Source organism: Colletotrichum karsti, assembly GCF_011947395.1.
Source record: "Colletotrichum karsti strain CkLH20 chromosome Unknown Scaffold15, whole genome shotgun sequence".
Lineage (NCBI taxonomy): Eukaryota > Fungi > Ascomycota > Sordariomycetes > Glomerellales > Glomerellaceae > Colletotrichum > Colletotrichum karsti.
Genome location: NW_024065915.1, coordinates 861672 through 884961, shown reverse-complemented (window position 1 = coordinate 884961; position 23290 = coordinate 861672). Strand labels below are relative to the sequence as shown.

At 52.5% G+C, this 23290-nt stretch overlaps 7 protein-coding genes across 7 annotated transcripts; 2 read left to right on the top strand and 5 right to left on the bottom strand.

Annotated features, from left to right (window-relative positions):
- Nucleotides 1-769: 769 nt before the first annotated feature.
- CkaCkLH20_05496 (putative C6 zinc finger domain-containing protein) lies at nt 770-3012 on the bottom strand (the record flags this gene model as incomplete). The annotated part of the gene is made up of 4 exons (XM_038888215.1): nt 770-1013; nt 1071-1646; nt 1762-1863; nt 1916-3012. The coding sequence occupies 4 exons, from the start codon at nt 3010-3012 to the stop codon at nt 770-772; spliced, it is 2019 nt and encodes a 672-aa protein (XP_038746691.1).
- Nucleotides 3013-4276: 1264 nt separating this feature from the next.
- On the bottom strand, nt 4277-6440 carry CkaCkLH20_05495 (uncharacterized protein; the record flags this gene model as incomplete). Its single annotated transcript, XM_038888214.1, has 11 exons — nt 4277-4429; nt 4485-4960; nt 5020-5338; nt 5387-5481; nt 5541-5601; nt 5657-5732; nt 5782-5913; nt 5975-6013; nt 6064-6110; nt 6163-6203; nt 6260-6440. 11 exons carry the CDS (start codon nt 6438-6440, stop codon nt 4277-4279), a joined length of 1620 nt encoding a protein of 539 aa, XP_038746690.1.
- A 910-nt stretch (nt 6441-7350) lies between these two features.
- CkaCkLH20_05494 (glycosyl hydrolase family 2) lies at nt 7351-10599 on the top strand (the record flags this gene model as incomplete). The annotated part of the gene is made up of 3 exons (XM_038888213.1): nt 7351-7930; nt 7993-9382; nt 9444-10599. 3 exons carry the CDS (start codon nt 7351-7353, stop codon nt 10597-10599), a joined length of 3126 nt encoding a protein of 1041 aa, XP_038746689.1.
- Nucleotides 10600-11574: 975 nt separating this feature from the next.
- Nucleotides 11575-13651, top strand: CkaCkLH20_05493 (uncharacterized protein; the record flags this gene model as incomplete). Its single annotated transcript, XM_038888212.1, has 5 exons — nt 11575-11990; nt 12047-12298; nt 12383-12858; nt 12924-13196; nt 13263-13651. The coding sequence occupies 5 exons, from the start codon at nt 11575-11577 to the stop codon at nt 13649-13651; spliced, it is 1806 nt and encodes a 601-aa protein (XP_038746688.1).
- A 149-nt stretch (nt 13652-13800) lies between these two features.
- CkaCkLH20_05492 (uncharacterized protein) lies at nt 13801-14916 on the bottom strand (the record flags this gene model as incomplete). Its single annotated transcript, XM_038888211.1, has 1 exon — nt 13801-14916. The coding sequence occupies one exon, from the start codon at nt 14914-14916 to the stop codon at nt 13801-13803; it is 1116 nt and encodes a 371-aa protein (XP_038746687.1).
- A 1144-nt stretch (nt 14917-16060) lies between these two features.
- CkaCkLH20_05491 (trichothecene c-15 hydroxylase) lies at nt 16061-17604 on the bottom strand (the record flags this gene model as incomplete). Its single annotated transcript, XM_038888210.1, has 4 exons — nt 16061-16247; nt 16289-16491; nt 16548-16862; nt 16918-17604. 4 exons carry the CDS (start codon nt 17602-17604, stop codon nt 16061-16063), a joined length of 1392 nt encoding a protein of 463 aa, XP_038746686.1.
- Nucleotides 17605-18582: 978 nt separating this feature from the next.
- Nucleotides 18583-20376, bottom strand: CkaCkLH20_05490 (major facilitator superfamily transporter; the record flags this gene model as incomplete). The annotated part of the gene is made up of 2 exons (XM_038888209.1): nt 18583-20134; nt 20186-20376. 2 exons carry the CDS (start codon nt 20374-20376, stop codon nt 18583-18585), a joined length of 1743 nt encoding a protein of 580 aa, XP_038746685.1.
- Nucleotides 20377-23290: the final 2914 nt, after the last annotated feature.

Sequence of the window (23290 nt, the reverse complement as noted above, 5' to 3'; positions counted from 1 at the left end):
AAAGGAAGAATCATTATGGATTTTCATTGCCTTTTCACCTGAGAGAAATGTAGGAAGTCGTCATGATGTAATAGAGTGATCTCAAACATGGCAGCTGAGACCTCCTGGTTTCTCATCAATTTGGATTGACGGCGCTTCTGCTGTGTCCCCGTCAGCAACTTGATCGCGGTAGTCCTTAGCCTTAAGTCGGGAAACATTCGTATTTCAATGTGAGATCGACAGGGTCCAGCCATGGGATGAAACAAAGGTCACTTGATACAGCTCCAATTACTCGCACGCATGAACTGGATGATACTTGGCTCCGTATGGGAATTGCGGTTAATAACCTCTGTTATCGAAATCTGTTCCGGGCATACTCAAAAAAACACCGTGTAATGCTTTACTTTCAGGCGACACAAGCCAAAAGGAACACAGAGGCCAGTAGCCTCAAATTGAAGATTGTTACCAGAAAGAAGTATTTTCCAACCCGCGATATTCTTAATCTTTTTGATGGGAGCACATATCTCAAGGGTTGCTTCATGTTCCGCGAACGTGGAGTCTGGTGATTTGCGTAGACACAGTTGAGGACGTTGTATTTCAGTTCGTCAGCCCATTGAAGTCTAAGACTACCGATTGACACGACCTCAAACAATGTTAGCGTCGACAACGGCCCGCCAAAACCATTGAGATTTCATCACTCTGACCTGAAAGCTCCGTCACGCTCCTGTTCTGCGACCCTTTTTGCGTATATCCTGGACTTTTCTTGATGAAAGAAGTTACGTTCTGTCACTCATCGCCTCCTCATAGAGTAGGAGTCTCCTGCTCGGTAGACCTCCTGGATGAACCGATCCAAGTCCTTAATCATCCTGATGCTCTGATCCACACTTGGAGATGGGGGATCTCCCATAACAGACTGCCAGCTTTGCAAAAGCTGCTTCAGATGATCACCTGCTCCGAGCACTTCAGGCCCAATCATGTCTTTCAGGGACGAAATACGACAAGCTGCAAGCAAAACGAGCATCGCACCAGCCATCCTGGAACAGTAATATTAGTTCAGTGATTTCTCTTTTCTCTGGGCATAGTTAACTTACGAGAGCGAGCAGATCCAGGTATCGACTAGAACCGTCTGTCCAAAGCCTCTCAAGTTGAGTATATGCAGCAGACATGCGTCTAAGCAAGCCTTGCAATTCTTCAACGCATCCTGGCTGACGAGCAGCTCAGAGCTTGCACCGTTTCCACCAGCCATGCCGCTCAACATCCACATTAGGTAGGGCCGATAGATGACACTTCGGCAGGTGAGATACCTCTGGCGCAGGAACCCGCCGTGCTCTGTGGCGGTACTCTGGCCGCCAATGTCGTCGAAGCCGACGCGGAAGGCGAACGCAGGCGGAAGAACCTCCCGCCATTCGTCGAGTTGGTGGTTTAACTCGGCGACGACGTAAGGGAAACGTGCGTGATCAAGCGCTGCACCGGTACCACGGGCATACAGAAGTTGATGAACGCGGTTGAGAAGGCGACGCATCGAGATGCAGGCTAAGAAGTACAGCGAAGACTGCTCTTCAACTTGAGGGTCTCGATGGGTGTTGAACTCTCCTGGCAGAGGGGTAGAAGACTCGATACGGGCAACACCCGACTGAGGGAGGCCATTGAGTTCGGCAAGGTAATCGCTGGACTTGATGTTAGTGATAACGTCGTCTCTAGAAGCAAGAGGAGAATTGAAACCTTTCTAGGATATAGCAAGACCAAAAGATCCTTCGTATTCGTTCTTGGTCCTCGCCCGACTCAGATTCAGGGGGGTACGCCAGAAGCAGGAGGCATTTTGCGGAGGCCGCGTTGATGTATTCCCACGCTTGCAACGGCCGTCGCAGAAAGGCGAAGTACATGCTGCAAATTTCATCAGTGCCTGGTACAAGGCCATGGGAAACCGGATGCTTACGCCGTGAAGAACAAGCAATGTGTGGCGGTGCTACCAACATTAGTATGCACGACATGTAGCTTCTTCAGCACGCTGTCAAAGTACATATCACCCATGGCCCTCCTTGCTGTCCTTCGCTTCCGATCCTCGTCAGTCAAAGCATGCCCTGTCGTCAGTCCAGCGGTGACTTGACCGGCGCAGCCTAGGGCCATCGTCAACAACGCCAAGCAGGCGAGAATGCTATCTTCCTCCGTGATACCATCCACGATTAGATCCCGCACTTGGGAAAGCTGGCTACGGGACATTGTGGGATACCAGAAGTTGACCGTGTGCTCAAAAGAGTCAATGATACCGTCGATGTCCTCAGTAGTCACGTACGGGTACATGGTTGTGGAACGCGTTTTGACCGCCGGCCTGGACTGTTCGAGATGGAAGATGGAGACATACCCATCCTTCATGCTCGGAAAGGCTTCGAAGTGAGGCCATTGTAGGATCGACTCAGTCGTGCTTGTGTGCATGGAGTCGAGTACGGCATTCTCATAGTTGTTCTGGTACTGGGGCTCGGATATGGGGGTGCGTTGCGGGTGGTGGATCTCATTCAGGGGCGAGCCGGAGAAGGATCCTCGCGATGCCGAGCGGAGGGCCGGTGAGACAACGGCCGGGCGGGTTTCGGTGAAAGGAGGCACTCCCTTGAACCCCCCATCGTGAGCCGGGTTCGGTGAAAAGTGGAACGAGGCGGCGGGACTGACGATGGTTGCTTTCATCTCATGGAGGAACTTCTCCACCCTCAGCACGCTCTCGAGGATGAGATCGCTTTTCCCGCGTCTGATGACATGCAGCACATGAACGGTCAGGCATTGGTTTCTTCTCCGTCCGAGTCCCCCGGGCATGTTTGATTCGCCGGGGAACACGGCGCCGATGACCGGGCGGGACTTACGAGTTCGCCTCGGATCCATAAGTGCATTCTTGCTGCGACGCAGAGCAGGACGCGCATGGCGTGTTGCCGTTACATCTGGACAAAGCTTTTCGTTAATCTTGATGTTGACCCGAGAGTTTGGGACGACCTGGACCTGGTTTTTGGTCTCGGCTGGACGTACCTGATCTTTCTGGCGCGGCATGTGTCACACTGCAGGGCGTAAGGTCCGTCAGCTTATGCTCACTTGGATAAGTTGCCGTAAAGTGCCATCGAAGGTAAATGGGATGATTTTTTCTATGAACGGCCATGGTACGGATCATGGAAGTCAGAACAGCAAGGTGGCTGTGAGCGTTGCATCATGGGTTGAGAGACAACGAGGCATATCGCGAAAAGGTCTTCGGTGGTCTAGACCTAGACGCCAACCCTCTCTTCAGGCTGAGCCAACCAAGCTGGACTATAACACCGCGGCCAAGGGACACGAAGTGAACAATATGATGTGATCAACTCACTGCGTGGCTCGTCCTCAGTCTCTTCCTGGACGGCTCAGTAATTGACTCGTTGTCTAACGTCTCCATTGCATCAGTCGCGAGCTCTGAGAGGCATGGCGTAGCAGCCAGTTCCGCTGCGAGGAGCTTCGATCCGAAGCGGACCGAGTGCAGAAGCCACTGACTTTGTGGGCAGTGGGAAAAAAAAAGAATGGATGCACAAGGGGGCGGACAGAGAATCCTGGCAGAAGGAAAGGAGATGCATTGGGTACATATGCAAACCCACGTGTGGTGCGGGGAGACGTGCTGTGGAGAAGGGGGTGGGATGGGAGAATTGGAGAATCTGGACAGGCTTGGCCCAGGAAGGAAAACTTGCGGAAAACTAACTACATGCTGCCTCACTCCGCCATTCCCCCCGCCTCTGAGAGGCAGTGGAGATGCTTGAGGGATGGATCATGGTGCTGTCGCTGGGGAAATGGTCGGAGATGTGTCCGTTCACGGCAACACGCATTGGGGAAACACATGTGATGGATGTCAGCGCTTGGCGGAATTGCCGTTATAAATGATCAAATGGCTCCTACCGATTGGAAGTTTGAAAAGCTTGGAAAATTGTCTGGCAATGTTGCTTAAGTTGGTCACAATGGCGCTGCTAGAATGATTCTGGTGTCACTCCTGCAGAAGAGCCGTGCCGCCCCAATCAGAAGTTGGGCAAGGATACCCCAATCATGTTCGCCGGGATGGCAGCACCAACACGAAGTGCAAAGTAAACCTCGGCTGAGATTCCACCCTGGACTTATTATAGGTTCAAGTCATGAGGCGTTTCAATAGAGGCCCTCAATAGAGAATAAAAATTGCTATCTTTGCTCGCTGATCAAATAGGCAGATGGAGGATGAGATACTGCAGGTGAAACCGGGCATCAGACCGGAGTCCGTGCCGCCATCGCCCCACATTTACCGTCAAACCCGGCCCGGAGTCGCGTATCAGACGCCGGCCAATTTCTCGTCCACGTTCATGGTGTTCAACACAGTCTGCGCGGAACGCTTCTCCAGACTCTTCTTGACAGGGTTTGGGGCGCTGAAAACCTCCTCCAACTCTTCCAAAGTACGATCCTTGGTTTCGGGGAAAAAGAAGTACTTTAAGTGAGAGTTAGTAAGACAGACATCGGCATCGGCAAGGAGAATTACGTACGATAAAGACAGCCTCAAAAAGGTCCCAGAAAATGAAGACGATGTAGAAGTAGTACTCGATATTGAGGAAGGCCGGTCCGCTGGAGTACTGAATGATCGTGCTTGCAACGGCACTGGCGAAGTTGCCGACCGCAGTTCCCTTGGCACGGGTAGCAGTGTCGAGGGTCTCGGCGATGTACATGCTCTGCAGAGGTGTCCAACCGAAGCTGAAAACGATGCCGAAGATAAAGATGAACGCAATGGTGGCGTTCGCAGCTGCGTCATTACCGGCACCTTCTGTGGCCAGCTTGGAAGTGCCGGTAATGATGGCGAAGCAAAACGAGCAAAAGATGATGGAGTATATCAAAAGAGGCCGGCGACCGATCACGTCAGTCATACGAGCTCCTGCCAGCGCAGCTCCGAAGGAGAGGATCGGGTTCACAGCGTTCAATGCCAATACCCTCTTCTGGTCGGTGATGCCGGCATTTTTCAGCAGCGCTTATGTCGTCTCCGTCAGTAGCAACTCACAGAGTGGGGTTTAAGATGTTTTAACTGACCCGTCATATAATAAGAGCTGAGAGAATTGCCGGAAACTTGACCGAAAACAGCCATTCCCAAGACACAAATGAGTCTGCGACGAGCAGAGTGAGTGTTCCACAACTCTCGGTAGTCCCACCATTTCTTATCCGATGCGTCGGTTCGGATTTGCTGTGCCATTTCCTTAAGCTGAAGCTGTACGATAGGGTGGTCGATGGATCCCTCGCCGTGGTAAGTCGCCAGAATCTGGGCGGCTTGCTCGTACTTATCGTTTGCCATCAGCCATCGAGGGGATTCCGGAATGAAGAAGACGGCAATACAGATGATTCCCGAGGTGACCTGTTGTTGTCAATGAGTGGCGCGTGAGAATGTTCTAGGTCCACTTACCATCTGAATCCAGATTGGGATGCGCCAACCACCGTCATGCTCGATGTAGGCGCATCCGTAAACAACCCAAGAAGCTATGATACTCCCCACGTACCCTGAGTTTAAAGTTAGACATGGATCACTCAACAATGCAGTACCGTATCTATTCACTGACAAGTACAATTGTACACGCCGGTAATGGTTCCTCGCCAAGCCGGATGGGCCATCTCGGAGACCTGATCTTGGTCAGAACTCACGCTCCAGCATGGAACATTTGATCTCGATACTTACATATGTCGGCGCGGACACGCATACGAAACTGACACCAAATCCGAGGACAAAACGGCCTGCAAGGAACTGACCGGACCTAGGTACTGTCAATAACCCGAGACAGCCACAACCATGAGGCTCCTTACGTTTTCGTAGGGGCTTGGACGCAGGTGCCGATGATGACAATCAGGCTGCCGATGAACATGCCCCAACGACGCCCGAGATAATCGTTTGTGGGTCCGGTGAAGAAGACAGCGGCAACACTACCGATGTTGTACCTGGTTTGGCAGTTTTAGTATCTTCCGGCATCCAACTGGATCTGTCCTTGGCTTCACTTACATGGCGAAAATGATACCAGTGCTCTCGTCGACCGTCTCTCTGTGGGCTGTTTTAGTTGCTGGGTCAAGACATGTCAAAGAACCTCTCACTTATTGAAATAGTCCATGTACGACTTCATTCCGTTGAGTCCTCCCATCTGTGTATGGCTTTAGCCTTTGTGACTTCATGTTTGACCGGACCGAACTCACGAGAGAGCCATCGTAACCGTTGAGGGCACCGCCGAGGTAGGCTAGGCTGTCATTAGCACATCGACTGGCTCCTCAGCTTTCAGATGTTCTTCAGTACCAATGCAAAGAACGCCATACAGGCGGAACATCGACTTCGTCCACGGCGAGTACTGCCCCTCCTGGGTCTCGTGTGCAATCTGAACCGCAGCGTCGACGTGGACCTCCGGTGAAGCACCTGTCCCGCCGGGCTTCTCGGCGAAGTGATCGCCGGTCGCCAGGTCGGACTTCTCGGCGGACATGGTGGATTGACCTGCAAGATACCAAGAACACGGGCTCAAACCAAGTGGACCAAGTGGTCAGGAACAGTGGAGAGACGTGGAGAGATCGAGTCTGGGATGGAGTCCGTCGATGGAGACAAAAGATGGAGAGGGCGATAACGCGGCCCTCTTAAATGCTGGTCGCTGTACCCCGGCCCGTCAAGACTCGAGCTCTCCCCGCATTCGGGCCATCATATCATTGAGATGAACGAGTTGAAGGCGTCGAAAACCTGGGGTGACACAGTCATGGCCGAGCATCAGACCAACACAACGGGAGCGCTTGCAGTTTTCAGCCCACATTAGCCGGGGGACCTAGACAGAATTCGATCTGGGGTAAAAGGCGAGAGAACTTTCCGTCCGTTCGAAGGACACACCAGGGAACAGGGCCTGCCAGAAGGAAGCAGGGAAGAGGATGCTTGGGGTGGCAGACGTTGCACCGGCTTTGACCCCCAAGGTAGTGCGGGGCCGGCCCCGAGTTCCCCGGACCCAATCAACATGCTCCCGGTCCGGGGAACCTATGCCGTTTACGGAACGTTGGTGCGGAGATGCTCCGACGAGGGGTAAAACCGCAAGGATTTTGGGGTCGTCCTTTTACACCGACACCACCTGACTCGGAGCTACCCCGAGGCAAAGGGTTTGTCTGTTGACTGCCCCACGTTCGCTCGTCATACCTATGGCGGGACACAACAGCTTCACGAGAGGCAGCTTGCAGATGAGAAGACGGCCTGTTCCCCGTTTCGCGCCAGACACGTTACTTCCCGTGGAGCATTGAGCACGAATAAATAACCGGAGGACCTTGGACAGCCCGGCGCTCATCTGCTCCGTCTTCTTCCCTCTCTAACCCTTCCCCAAACTGTCATTTTCCCCATCGTCGTCCTTTTGACTCGTCACGATGGCTCCTCAGAGTTTGCCCCTCCAAGCCAAGGAGGGTGTTCACGATTACGAGAACCCTGAGGTGTTCCGACGCAACACCCTTCCTCCCCGCGCGTACTTCATCCCCGAGACATCGCTGTTGCTCAATGGCGTCTGGGACTTCCACTACGCGAGCACTCCCGGCGAGGCTCCGCTGCCGGAAGACAAGGACGACAAGTGGGAGACTACCAACGTCCCCGGACACTGGCAGCTCCAGGGCCACGACTACCCGTGGTACACCAACACACAGTTCCCCATCCCCGTCGACCCTCCGTACGTCCCTACCGAGAACCCGACGGGCACATACAGACGCACCTTCTTCGTGCCCTCAACATGGGACGAGAAGTCGCAGCTTCGTCTGAGATTCGATGGTGTTGACAGCGCCTACCACCTCTGGGTCAACGGCGTTCTCATTGGCTTCGCTCAGGGCTCGCGCAATGCTTCCGAGTTCGACGTCACAAGCATTCTGAAGAAGGATGGCCCGAACGAGGTGTTTGTAAGAGTTTACCAATGGTCCGACGCTACCTACATTGAAGATCAGGACCAGTGGTGGTTGTCCGGTAAGTCATGCACTTTTGCGCTTGCGTCTGTGTTGAACATGCTGTCTAATTGGTTTACGCAGGTATCTTCCGCGACGTTACCCTTCTGGCTGTTCCCGAGTCTACCAGAATTGAGGACTTCTTCCTCCGCACAGATCTGGACGAGAAGTACGAGAACGCCACTCTCCTCGCAACCGTCGATGTTAAGGCTGCCGAGAAGGGCACAGTCAAGCTCACTCTGAGCGAGCTGGGCAAGAACGGCGGTGCAGTCATTGCTACCAAGGAGGCCGAAGTCAGCGCCAACGACTCCAAGGTCGAGCTCAGCATCCCGGTCACGAACCCCAAGAAGTGGACAGCCGAGACACCTTACCTCTACCGCGCCGAGATCACCTTCGGCTCCCATACCGTCTTCCAGAACATTGGCTTCCGCAAGGTTGAGCTCAAGAACGGTCTGATCTCCGTTAACGGTGTGCCCATCCGCATCCGTGGTACCAACCGTCACGAGCACCATCCCCACTTCGGCCGTGCCGTCCCTCTGGACTTCATCAAGAGAGACCTGCTTCTCATGAAGACCCACAACATCAACTCTCTGAGAAACTCTCACTACCCACCCCACCCCAAGCTCTTCGAGCTTGCCGATGAGCTCGGTCTGTGGGTCATGGACGAGGCCGACCTCGAGTGCCACGGCTTCTACGACTGCGTCGCCCGTCCGCAGGACGTTCAAGAAGAGGCAGACTACGAGGAGCGGAAAGCCGTCACCTTCCCCAAGGCTGGCAAGTACACTAGTGAAAACCCTGTTTGGCGCGAGGCCTACCTGGACCGTATGGTCCAGCTGGTTCAGCGCGATAAGAACCACACCAGTATCATTATGTGGTCTCTCGGTAACGAGGCCTTTTATGGCGAGAACCACAAGGCCATGTACCACTATGCTAAGAAGTTTGATCCCGGCCGTCCCATCCACTACGAGGGAGATGTCAACGCAGAGACCGCAGACATGTTCTCCTACATGTACCCTCCCATCGACCGCCTGACGCGCCTCGTCACCACCGAGCAAGTCAAGGAGGACGGCAGCTTCGACAAGCCCGTCATTTTGTGCGAGTACGGCCATGCTATGGGCAATGGTCCTGGTGGCCTGGACGATTACATTGAGGTGTTTGAGAAGTTCCCTCGTCTTCAGGGTGGCTACATCTGGGAGTGGGCGAACCACGGTATTTGGAAGGAAGATCCCGATGGCAAGAAGTACTACGCCTACGGAGGCGACTTTGGCGAACGCCCTCATGACGGCACCTTCGTCATGGACGGTCTTCTTCATAGCACCCATGACCCTACTCCTGGTCTGATCGAGCTGAAGAAGGCCTACCAGCCTCTTGCCTTGTCCATCGAGGACAACAAGCTTGTCATTTGGAACAAGTACGACTTCGCTGGTGTCGAACACCTGTCGGCTACTTACAAGGTCGAGGAGCTGGATGAGAAGTAAGTCTACATCGTTGTCCACATCTACCAGAGACAAACAAACTAATCACATGTATTGCAGCTCTGCTCTTCTCGCCGCGGGTAACCTCGAGATCCCTAAGATCGCGGCGGGTGAGACCGTCAAGGTCGACCTGCCCACAACTCTTGCCAATATCAAGTCCGACAAGGAGACATACATCACCGTTACCTTCCGTCTCAAGGACTCTACAAACTGGGCTGAGCCCGCTCACGAGATTGCCTGGATCCAGCACAAGCTGTCTGGTGTCGCGGCAGTCCCCAAGCTGGCCCACTCTACCCTTAGCTCCAAGCTGCAGGTTAAGCAGGTCCGCTCCACCGCTACGATCTCCGGTTCCGACTTCGAGTTCACCTTCGACACTGCTCGTGGCTACCTCACCTCCTGGACTGCCGCGGGTGTGCCTCTGCTTGAGAAGGACGCCTCTACCAATGCCGCCATCTCTCCCAACTTCTGGAGAGCCCCGACCGACAACGACAAGCCCAACGATGTGCCCTACTGGGTCCGCTACGGCGTCAACAAGTTCGACAGCACACTCCGGTCTCTCAAGATCAACGAGTCTGGCGACAAGGTCGAGATTGTTGCCACTACTTATCTCAGTCCTCGCGTTCTGGACTGGGGCTGGAACACTGTCACCACCTACACCATCGACGCTGCCGGCCGTCTCACCGTCGCCGTCGATCTTAAGTCGAGAGGCATCAAGCCCACGCACATTCCCCGCGTCGGTCTCAACCTCCGTCTGCCCAAGGCCCTCAAGAACGTCAAGTACCTTGCCCTCGGCCCCGGCGAGTCCTACCCGGACAAGAAGTCCAGCCAGCGCCTCGGCGTGTACAACGCCACCGTGCCGGAACTGCACCAACACTACGACGTACCCCAAGAGGGCGGCAACCACTTGGAAACGCGCTACGTCAAGCTTACCGAGGACTACGGACGCGGTATCCGGGCCACCCCGGCTGATGCGGCCGTCTGGTCCGAGGAGGAGTGGCGCCAGTTCAGCTTCCAGGTCAGCCACTACAAGGCTGAGACAGTGCAGAACGCGGCCCACCCGTGCGACCTCTTTGAGGAGGATGCTACGCTCCTGCGTCTTGATGCTCGTGTCGCTGGTGTCGGCTCCGCTGCTTGCGGTCCCAATGTCCGTGAAGACCTCAAGGTCCACGTTGGAGACTTCAAGTTTGGTTTCGTGTTGGAGCGCGTTGGATTCTAAGAGTTTATGCATGATTGAATGAGATAATGTTGCTTCACGTATGGCACCAAGCCTTATGAAAGTTCATGACGATTTAGAAGTAAAGATGGTACCAGGTATCAACAACTTTTTGCCTGAAACGGCGGGAATGAAACTACCTTTTCAGAAAAAAGAATCCCTGCGCCAAAAAAGACCCTGATGCGACTAATCCTGACGCTCGTGATGCAAGCTTGCAAACCCGCGTGACGGAGCAGCGAATTGACCCCGCTACCCCGCTACCCCGCTCACGAGTCATAGTCAAGATTTTGCACCAAATCGATATAATTGGCCGGTTGGCCCAATGGCAAGGCGTCTGACTACGACTCGTTGTGTTATCAGGAGATTCTGGGTTCGACCCCCAGGCTGGTCACTTTTTGCCAATCTTGAAAGCTTTTTGGCATAACAAGAGGGCAAAGCGGCTCCTGGGTTGGTTTCGACCTATGTAGACTTACAGGCGGTGATCCATCAGACCTGGGGTTGCTTCTTGCTATGGAAGCATGTAAGTTTCCAGGCTGTTTGTGTGCTCTATGAACACGACAGTTGTAAATAGAGACTACTTGAGTAAGATTGAACCCAAGCCGATCTCACCGCCCAACAGTTGAGATCTGCTTACTCTCTATTCGCTCAAACTTGAACAGTCGACCGTGGGCAATCGTCTCCTGCAGCACAGCCTGCTGGAATCTGATTCCCCGAATCACAATCCGCAGCGGAGCAGACCAGCTGAAAATGCCACCACGCATAAGCAGCGGTTGCCTTAACGTTGTCTGGAGTGGACAATGTCCATGAATAACCCAGGAATCCCTTGAAACAGAGACCTTTCATCTTTCAAAGCAATCTATTCTGGCGTTGGTTCTGTTGTAAGCGTCACCTAATCGTCAAGGGTCTCATGTGCCAGGACTCAACTCCGACCGTCACCCCGAAACTTCACCAACCGCCGGCGACGTGCCCCGGAACGTAATGCCCGACCCGCTCGGCATCATCGGTACAATCTCCGTCGCGGCGGCGGCCGCCAACAAACTCATCACCATCGTCTCCAACATCCAGAATGCGCCGGTCGAGGTCAACAGCCTCAATGCCAACGTCGAAACGCTTCTCTCCGTCCTCGATTCCACCAAGGCGCTTTTCCAAGATGCGCGTGTCACGGACGCCGCGAAGCCGCTGATCGACACCGTGAAGCAATGCGTCATCAACTGCGAAGATGCAATTGAGCCGCTGCAGGAGCTCCTGCGGCCCATGGCCAGCGGCGGGATCAGGAGCCAAAGCGTCATGGTCAGGCTGCTGTGGAACTGGAAGAGGGATGATGTGATGTCGATGAAGGCGCGCTTGACGGATGCCATGGCGTCTCTGAGCGTCGCCGTGATGGTTTTGAATGGGTAAGTACCGCGAGGGGCCCACGACGGATTGTTGCTGCGAACTAAAGCCACGGTAGATTTGTCTCCGGCAAGGGCCAGAATGAGATCATCAGAGAGATGGCGAGTGGGTTTGAGAAGCTTCGTCGAGACTTTCGACACCAAGATTCCAGTCGTGCTCTGCGAAAGACGTTGGAGGATGACTTGGAAACCGTCATCGCCGCTACCACAGTCGCTGGTGATACCAGGGAAGAGATGCTGGACCGATGGGTCCATGTGCAGGCTGCTGGTAGTGGAAATGCCGCAACAGGGCCTTTCGAGCTAGACGATCGGTGAGTGTGCCTGGTTCTCAGCACGACAACTGAAGTCGGCGCGTTTCACATGGTCGCGGGATGCTAATTGCTTCAATTCAACAGAGAGATCTCCGCCATACTGGCAGTTGACGATGCTGACCGAATCTCGGAGCTGCTTGAATCTGCGGTTTTGGACTTCGACAAGAGCCTTTCGAGCAGAACGATTCTTCATCGGTGTGCTCTGTACGATTCCACCGGCGTCACAACCATTCTTCTAGAGCACGGCGCGCTAGCCGATGCTCGCGACGTGGATCGAATGACGCCGCTCGCTGTCTGTATCAAGGAACAGTCTTGGGGCGTGGCGGCGCTGGTTATCGGCCATGGGTGTTCTCTGAAGCCCCTGATGACCAACTTCTTTGAGCTTCTGGACACCATCGATGACCTGTCATCTCTAAGGCCAACTTTGAGAGCACTAGCAGATCGACTCAAGGACTTGGAAGATGGACCGTTCTTGGTTCACCAGGCCGTTGAGAGGAATGACCCCAGATATCTCAGTCTACTGCTCCAAGAGGGATTTGACGCAAACATGTCAGAATACGGTATGTCTATGCTCGATTCACCTGCTAAAGGTATCGTGGCACATGGAAAGCTAATATAATTGCAGGATGCCTCCCCATCCATGTCGCCGCCGCAATGAACCACGCTGCGTGTGCGTCGGTACTTTTCCAACACGGTGCAGATCCCAACGCGATCATCCCAAGCACGGCAAAAGAGTTCCTGAGACGAAGCATTCCGTATAATAGGATCATTCTGGATGTCATAGCCAACGAAAGTCGCTTCACGCCATTAATGTGCTGTCCGCTACACCAGGGCACGGAGACATTGAAAGTTGTCCTCCAAAACGGCGGTGACCCAAACGCTCTGTTCCCACCAATAAGTATGCGTCCATTTCCTTCGTGAAGGTGGCGGACTTCTCGAAGAGACTCACACTGACGTGTCATAGACGATAACTTCCTTATTCCGCATTGCGCCCCAGAGTTTACAGACGCCTCGAAACTGGCTCTCGAAGCTGGAACAAACCCCAGCCACCAGAATATCGAGGGGAAAAGCCCGCTCTTTTGGGCAGTGGCCTGTCGCAACCAGCGGCTGATAAATCTTCTACTCGACCATGGCGCCGATCCAGAGGTGAAGACGAACAGAGGCTCCGGGCAGCTCACGGCGTTGCATAAAGCCGTGGAGGTTGACAACTTCAGCGCGGCAGAGCTGCTCATCCAGCGTGGAGCAAGATTGGACTCAAGGAACGAAGCAAACGAGACACCGCTGGAGATGGCTGAGAATAGAAGGATGTCAGATATAGCTCAAATGCTGCGGAAGAGGGAAGCTTTGTGCTGACAGGCAAAGGCGACGTGATATTCGAGGTAGTTGACTTGGAAGCAACACAATCTTGGGAACGTCACGTAAGATCCAGTAGAAAAGTAGTAACTGAAAGGAGAAAACGCGAAGTAGTTAACTTTTCCATAGGGATTCAGGTGGAATGCTGCCTAGACAACAACTATGATTGCAACCACGGCCCCCGCCACTAAAAGAGCCTTTGAGGGTTCATCACGATGTGCAAGCCACAAAATGTGACCTGAAATGACCGCCATGGTCTCCCATCTCTGTCCCAGAGTGCCTGTGAGACCTTTGCCCATGAAGGTGAACATGTAGCGGCCGTGCTTGATTCTGGGCCCCTCCTTTGCCTTCTTCTCCTTCCAGGCCGCCCTGTCCGTCTTCTCTTCCTTGCTCTCCTTGTCCTTCACGTACTTCTTCTTTGACAGAATGGCCAAAATCTCAGCTCCGTCGCTGGAAAAGCCGTAGACTCGCTTTTTCCGCTCGCCTCCCATTTCGGGTTTGAAGCGCGATGTCCGAACCAGTTTCCAACCCTCATGAACGCGATGAGTCAGTTTGACCTCTCTGCCTCTCGTCTGTCTCCATTCGAATGTTTCCGTTTTGCCGTCGATGTCGATCTTGAAACCGAGGTTTCTGACGCCGTTGGTCAATGTGCTCATTACCGACCCTAGCTTTATCTCGGACTCAGGAAGGGATCCGAGAGGAGGCAAAGTGATATTGAAAGTGTTCCCGCCCTTGCTCCTGAGATGCCCTACTCGGCTTACGCCATCGGCTTTGGCCAGGACGGGGTCGCTGTAGATAGGTCCGTCCGCGATGGAGAATCGAAACGACCCTTTCGATTTCTCTGCATGCTTCATCCTTTCGTGAAATACGTTGAAAAGTTCGGGATCGTCCCTTCTGAAAGAAGGGCAAAGAAGGAATTGAACATGGTTCTTTCTGTTGATCTTGACGTGTTCTTTCCTGGCGTAGAATTGTGATGGGAACTTTGCCATTGTCCCGGCTGGGATGGCTGGGTGGTCGGCAATTGACTTGTGGCCATCAATGGCGTCGGGGTTTGGCTTGTGACCATCAATGGCGTCGGGGTTTGACTTGTGGCCATCAATGGCGAGGGCATTGGAATCGGAGGTGCTGTTAGTCTCGGCGTCCGAGAGACGAGAGTCCGAGGAATGATTATTCGAGCGTTGATCGCCGTTGGGTGGTTCAACAGTGTCGTTCTTTGGTGGTTCAGCAACATCGCCCTGGGTGGCTTTGTCGTTGCGGCTGGCCATGACGTCCTGTGAGGATCAGGTGCTGCAAGAGTGGTGGTGACGAGGCGAGAAGAGTTAGAATGCCAGTAGCAAGACGAGTAAAGATGAACAGAAAGATATTCTGATGCAGGTGGTTCGCGGTCTTTAGGTCAGGACGTCGGTGAAAGTGATGGTGTGAGGTTGGAGGTGTTGGAAGAGAGAGAAAGGAGAAGGGTTGGATGTTGGGGGGGATCTTAAGGCAACGCTGTGTCAAGAGGGGATGGGTGGAGGGCCCGACTGCCTTCTTCTTTTTCTTCATCCGTCATTGTGATGACCTCTTCTGTGGAATCCTCAGCTCCGAGCAAGTGGCAAGTGCCAAAAGCGCAGGTGCTTCAAACAAAACAGGAAGTTGGTATTGAGATCGAACACTAAATACGAGGAAGCTACCCCCAACTACGTGCAGCGTCCATGACAACTGCGACAAGCTGTTCCTTCCTGTTGGTGTGAGGAAGCATGAATGTATGACATACCTACCTAAGATAGTCAGAGGAATTATAACGTTAACAATTGAGTAAGGTAGTTCTGCATCGAGAATGAGGTAACGGCACTCACGCTTCCTGGGATCTTACTCTATCCCCCCATGTAAGTGAGGAAAGTGCACTCACTTGGTTTCTTGGAAAGAGCATATCTCGGTTTGCCTCTTGTTGGTGACTCTGGGAAGGAAACAGCGACAATACGGATGAAACTCAAGTAACGTGGGTCGTCACTTGCTAGAGGCACCTCACAACCGAGCATGAAGACGAAGCTGACGTCTCACTAAGTCAAAGTACCGTGAGAAGACTCCAGTTTTTATTTCCGTTCAATAAACACGCGTTGACGCTTCCAATTATTTCTCTATAGACATACCGCATGCTGCTGACTCTTCCTGTGTCTGACACATTGCTGTGAAAAAGTCCATGTTCAATCAGTCAAAGACCTGGCATCATGACGTTCCTGCTCCTTTCCAGCCTCAAGTGTTCGTGACGAAACGCATGAACGATTCATCCACGCCGCAAAGATGACGACAAGGATACCTGAGCGACGACAAGCTTCCTAATCTATAAAAAGACTGCAGCGTTGCTTGTATCATGTACGACATATGGAATGCCCAGAAATACCAGATGTGTCGTCTTTCACACCGACAAACCTACTGGGCCAAGTACTCGGGCTCCTCTTGCATGTTCCTTGGTTTGAAGTAGGTCCAAAGAGGGGGCTTTTGCCAGAAAAAGTAAACCTTCTGGTTCTCAGTCCAAGATCGACTCTCCGGCGCCAGCTCGATATCAAAGTTCCAGATGATGCGAGCGAGAATGATCCTCATTTCAGCATACGCCAGACTGGTAAGTCAAAAAGTATTAGCAACACATCGCACAAGAACGAAAGATTGAGGGGCTTGAAAACCAGAGATACACACTTCATTCCGATGCAGTTGCGCGGTCCGTACGAGAATGGCTGGTGCAGAGCTTTCTCATCGTAATCGAACCGTTTGTCGTCCAGCCACCGGTCCGGTATGAAGGAGTCAGGGAGCAGAAACTTGGCCGGGTTGTGATAAATGGAATACTGCCAGATGCCCAGAATTGTCTGCAGAAAAATGTAATTAGCAAAAAGCACTTAAGACCGTGACAAGCAAAACTTACACCTCCGGCCACGAACTCCCCGGCTATCTGCACTCCGCCAGGCGGTGCATGCCGAGATTGGGAAAGGGCAACAGCGGGATACATTCGCATGGTTTCCTTAAGGACTGCAAGCATGTACCGAAGGTTCTGGACACTGTTGATATCAATATCATCCTCGTGTTGAAAAGCAGATCGGACTTCTGCGCTCAATTTGGCCAGGACTTCTGGATGGGTTCCAAGAAAGTAAGTGACCGCGGCAAGTGTCGTTGCGGTGGTCTCCGAACCAGCAGTCGTCAGAATGACACTGTTGTCTCTCAGCTCGTCGTCGGTCAATTTCTGTGCATTGTTTGTCAGAAGAAAGCTCGAAGATCAAAAAGGCAGGGCCACTCACAGCTTCCTTGTCAGCTTTCAGCATCGCATCGACGAAGTCTGGTCTATCTGATCCAAGTGCGATTCTTTTCTTCAGAGTTTCCTCTGCGAAAGATCGGCTGAAGCCGCGCTTTTCAGCAACACCCTTGGGCGTCATGAGCCAAAAGTAGAGAGGTTTCAGGATGGAAGAAAAAGGCAGTCCGCTGATGACCTGCACGACTGGGAATAAACCCACAGAATCGTTCAGACTGTCGACCCACGGATGCGACTTCGAGTTCTGCAGGCATCCGAACGGCTCGGCAAAGGACAAGTCGCCGATGATGTCGAAGGTCGTCCACTCAAACCACTTGGATGCGTCCATCACCTTCGTTCCGCCTTGACCATGCTCGCGTAGTCGACTGATGAAGAGGTTGATGTACTTGTTGATCAGTGGTTGCTGTTCAGCCATGGCCCGGGCTGAGAAGCCGCCCGACAAAAGCCGCCGAAACTGGCCGTGTCTGTCACGGCGCGCAGAGAGAATGCTCTTGTCTAATTCGTCGCTGGAGGTTCTGGGGTCCTTCTCGTTTTCGTCCTGGCCGCGCTTCAGATGCCCACACACCTCTTTCCATGCCTCGTTGTGAGAAAAGGATAACTCATTAGGACCGGTGCGGACGACGTCGCCATAGCGTTTGTGCAGCTCCAAGATGGCGAGGTGAGGCTGCCCCCGCATGATGTTGAGAGATAGGGGTATAGGAGTCGCAGCCCATAGCTTTGGGCCCGGAAATCGCCGGAGAGGGTGAAGAAAGAGATTGTAAATAACGGTCGCGATGCCGTACGTCGAAAGCTGGTTTGGTCAGTCTTTCTACACTCTTACTCGGGGACTTGGGAAGAGATCCTCACCAGAACAACAAAAGCCAATGCCAGCCCTGTCGCGGACGACAGTCTGAAATCCAGCGCGAACTCCATGATGTTTTTGGTGTCTAAGATTCAAGATTTCATATGCTCTGCAGTTGGAACTTTCGTATCCAAGTTCATGGACAGGAATGGCTGTTTTATATGGTGCAACATCATCAAACCCATGAAACCATCGTCTCGCCGAGTTCCACAACACGTCAGTTCGGTCACTAGGAACGAGTTTCTTGATTAGTCTCAAACCCCGAAGAATAATCACAAAATCGAAAGAAAACTGGGTGCTACTGTGGGCTCGGCCTAGCTGGCGTTTTGTAACACTCGATGGGATGTACATGTCTGGTGTCGTATACTAGGGGGCATTGAACTGCATAATGAATGGGATAAACAGAAGCAATCATCTAAAAGAACAACTTTTGTCATAATCGTTGCGTTTTACTGGGAGACCTTGAGAATGAATAACTTGCATCGGCCTCGGGCTCGACAAGAAGCATCGGCTTCGCGGAAGACCTGGTTCGCCGACAGTCCTCGGACTCTTGACAAGGAAAGTGTCCGGGTCTAGACCGCCAGGTGCGTTCCATGGCGGTGGCCGCTGATATTTCTCTAATCCTGGGCCTCACTTATCATGAGTCATTATTCTCGACATTATTCGCCCTAGGGCGTGGCGTTCTTATGACTTAGATCGCTATAATCGCGTCGTCCCGCACCGTCCCGCACCGCCCCTTTGAAAGTCGCTATGATTTTTGATCACTATATTCTAGACATCTCCCGACTTGTGGGTTCATCGTGCTCCTATCAACTAGTTGCCAACACTTTTTCTGCAGCCCTTTGCTTTCTTAACATCGATGTCCCTCCAAAATAGCACCGAAATCAGAGCCACGGCCAGAATAGATGTTGCTGTTATGAAAATGACACGTTGCGTCTCTCCATATGCGCGGTTGATGGCCGTTCTCTCAGATGTCCCAATAGTGTATGACGACTGGACCTCTAAACTGCCATAGATGTCGTCGAGATTGATCAGCTCCGACGTGGGTAAGTACTCCGCCAACTTCTTCCGGAATAATCCAGTCCATATGGCCGTCGCAATAGCACCGCCAGCCCCCTTGCCGCATGCTACGATTGTTGTCTCAACTGCAAGCAAAGCTGGAGTATGAGCGTGTGACACAGCCATAAGCGACAGCTGTTCGATCGGGTACATGATGCCGCTTCCCACAGAGAGAAGGATCTGACAGAGGATCATGAGGCCGACTGATGGATCCGGGATATGCAGGCTGATCATCAGTCCTTCGCCGAGTATGAAAAGGGGTACTCCAATAAAGAGGGCATAGTATTTGATACGGCCATTCACGTATCTCAGTGCAGCACCGAGCAGAACGTTCGCGACAGAAGAGCCGACCATCTCGACGTTGGTGATGTAGGTTGCATTCGTCACTGACTGGTTGAAAGCCACGACGAGCATCGAGTAAATGTACGCCGAAGCAAGTCCCTCTGAACCATACAAGGCCAGCGCCATGAGATTAGTGAACACGACAGTTCGGTTTTTGATAAGCTGCCAAGGAAGAAACGTGGCTGGGGCGAGGTACTTCTCGTATAGAAGGAACGTGATAAGTAGAAGGCCGCCGACTACAATGAAGCTGATGATCATCGGAGACTTCCAGCCCTCAGACTGGTAGGAGTATATGCTAATCGACAATAGCAAGAAGCATAGACCGGAGGCGAGCAGCAGAAGTCCGATTACGTCGAATTCTTTGCAATAGTGCATGACTCCATCTCGAATCGTCCGGTTGTTGCTGCGCGGTGGGATGAAACCGGCCTCCCGAGCCTGTTTATCATACTTGAACATCAGAAATAACAGAGGAACGGAGAAGATAGGAACAAGAATGGCCCATATCCCAAAGCCCCATCTGAAACCGATGTTGGACAGAACACTTTCCGCTGCTGGACCACAAGCCCAAATCGCCAGAATCGTTGGAGTGGCAATGAATCCCATGACAAGAGCTCGGTAACGGAGAGCGATTGCGTCGGCAATGAGGATGATGAAGCTGAACTGGATACCGAAAAAGCCGATGTAGTAGAGGACTTGAGCCGCACAGTAAGTTTCGACGTTCTGGCAAGCGGCCATCATGGCCGAGCTGACTGTTGTGAAGACAACCATGGCTGCCATACAGTGGGGTCTTCCCCAGACATCCAGAAGCTTAGCGTACGGCAGCTTGACAATGCCGCTGGTGATGTTCGCCACTACTGATGTCGTTGCCGTGAGGGCATGTTTGCTGAAATCGCTTGTGACATAAGGAGTCAGAACCTTGAAGATGCCAGACGAAAATGCCAAAGCGAAGTTGAATATCCAGAGTCTGCTTCAAGTAAGCCAAAATGCCACGCGATGATGTTCGGTGGTGCCATACACTGTGAACAAAATAAATACTTGGCGTTTGTCGAGGATCTTTTGCAGAGGGCCTATCTCATCCTCTGATTCTGACTCTGCTGAGTCTTCTTTGCTTGCCTCGTAATCCTTTTCATCGTGTTTGGTGTTCTCGCCTGTAGCATCCGCCGGCTTCGTTGGCGTATTCTCCGTCGGAGTGCCGAGAGCTGTCATTGTGGTTCGGTAAAGCCGAGCCAGTTGACTCTAGTGACTCTCTTTGGCGTCGATGAAGACGTTAAAAAGCGAAAAATCGAATCAAGTTAACGACGATATTCTCTACTCGACGGTTGAATAGCAAGACATTGATTCGTTTATCATTGTGATGTCTTTCTAGGACGAAGTCTCTGATGTACAAAGTTTTTGGCATCCCCTTTTTGCGGGGCTTTACGCGTCGCTTTTATTCCCGGATAGTACACCCTTTAATAGCGCCCAATCAACGATTCCATGCAGTGATTGCGGAGCGAGTCAGGGATTCGGTCACGGCTGCTCGCTTTGAGGAAGCCGGTGCCGTGTCCGATCCTGGCTTGGCGCCGGCCGGAAATGTGGGGGACACTCCCGTGATCCTTCCGGAGGGTTGAAATGACATCGAACTCGCTAAGGTACGCGGCAAAAGAAGACGCTGCGGAGACCATTAGAAAACCACGCTAGCTTTTCGGATTCACGAGAACGCTGACAGTTCAGAATGATTAATTTAGACACTAGTGTGTTCAAGCAAAAGTAGCAAGAGGGCTCCATGGAATCATGATTATTGCGCACCCGTCACCTTCTGAAGTCTTTGTAGCATAAACCAAATAAGTGTCTTTGAGTCGATCCTATCTGAATCGAATGTACATGCGTGGAAGATGGCTAAGACTATCGTCAAATTTGCCGAAAAGGTTCGGCTAATACTAAGAAAAGTTCTGGTAATGACAGTCCAAACTACATGTGGCCGGAATCGTTGATCGGAAAGGCTTGTCAAAATCCAGCATGGCATATTGCTTGGAACGTCGGTATTACAAGGGTGTTGAGTAGACAGTCGCTCCTGAAGCGGACATCATATGAAGAAATTGTGTATGCTTCAATCCAAGATATCGGGAACGGCGTCAGGTATCCGCAGTGCTAGGCCGCAGATGATGTTGCTGCACAGGTCTGGAGGTTGGAGACAAGAACGAAAGGAGAACTCAAGCGGAATCGTTTGTATGGAACGACGGTCTTAGAAAAGCTCTGAATTGAACTTGTCTTTCCAAGGATAACCTTTCCTCCGCTTACAACATATTAACAAGATAACACAACCGATGATGACATCTCTCAGCTAAATCTCTCAGCTAATAGCTCGACAGAGTCCTACAAGTCATCACGGAGGAACTCCAATGTGAGCAATCTTGTATATGTGCTGACTACATGAATACGAAACAAGAGGAATGGAATCATTTCCGGTACCACATCCTGGTGATCTTGGTTTTCCTCATCTTGGCCTGCAACATGAAAATGCCATACATCAGCGCCTCTGCCGTGGGCGGGCAACCCGGCACGTAGATGTCCACAGGGACGATCCGATCGACTCCTCTCACCACTGAGTAACTATAGTGGTAGTATCCGCCGCCGTTTGCACAAGACCCCATGCTGATAACCCATCTAGGCTCCGGCATCTGGTCGTAACATTGTCTGACTGCGGAAGCCATCTTATTGGTGACCGTCCCAGCTACGATCATTACATCGGCTTGTCTCGGCGAGGCTCGAAAGATGATTCCCAGACGATCTTGGTCGTAGCGTGGCATGGACACATGCATCATCTCGATACCGCAACAAGCGAGACCAAAGGTGAGAGGCCATAAGGAACCCTGTCGAGCCCAGTTCACGATCGCATCCAGTGAGGTGCTGCAGGGCATTGAAGTCAGCCGCTGGGAACTCGGAACGCGTGTCAGAAGGAGGATGGAAGGAGTTTACAGGACATGCTGGACAGCATTACTGGGCTGCTGGTATTTGGATAAAGCAGTGGACCCAGGTGTCTTCTTGAACGGCGGGGCAGATCTTGGTGCTGCGTCGGCATTGTTGCGTCGAGTCTCTCGGGGGAGGGCCATGCATGGTGATGTTGAAATAGCAGGAAGGCCAACCCTCACCGCTGAAGTTCGAATGCCTTGGCTGAGGATGGCTATTATAAGTCAGCGTGGGTCTTCTAATAATGTCAGCGGTCTCCTTTCGGCGTACCCCTGGATAAGGTCGCTGCCTGCATCGCGAGCCTTGGCTACCTATCCTCAAGGCGCGAGTATTCAGGGGGAAAGTGTCCAACGAAACTGAAATGAACGAAGTAAGTGAAGGCGTATTAAGCAGAAAAATCAAGAAAAAACTGAAGAAAGGTGCCAGAAGACGCTTCGTAGACTTTCCTCACAGATAGCCACTTCGTTCGCTGGAAAGGACGCGAGCGGATGTTGGAACCAAATGACACAGTATTCTCAAACCGAAAGAAGAACAAGAAGACAGAGAAAATCACAATAAATCATAATAAGGGTACGAAGTCCTTTCGGAACGCAAAGCGGCCCTCGATGCCGGTCCCGACGTCTCCGACCACCGTCTTACACGACGCTCTTACAGTTCCAAATGCGGTTTAGCCCCAGTATCCGGCCGAGAGTGGATCGTCAAGTTTTAGGTGAAAACCCACCGGCGTCGCAGCCAACGATGGCCGGGTGGGATTCGCCCGCTGCCAGATGCGCGCTGACGTGGAGACCCCTTCCAATCACGGCCGTCTGGGCTGCCCGACATTCCGGATAAAACCCACCTCCTTCACCTCTCGCCCGCCCAGCCTTCGCCTTTCACACCCTTTTCGTCAAACCCACCAACAAACACCGCGATGATTCTGGAGGATTTACCATTCTCGAACTAATCTCCCGGTCAGAAGAATCGGAAGGCCTCCGGGGAGCTCGTCACGGCCCGACATGTCGGGGTCTTTGGCCGGGGCCCGCGGGTACACCTGCGGGACCTGCGGTAAGCAGTATCAACGAAGTGCTCATTTGCGGCGGCATGAATCCACTCGTAAGTTAGGAAACCTTATTTCAATGCTATCGATTCCTAGCTTGATAAATGAACTCCCGTTCCATTGATTGGGTGCTCA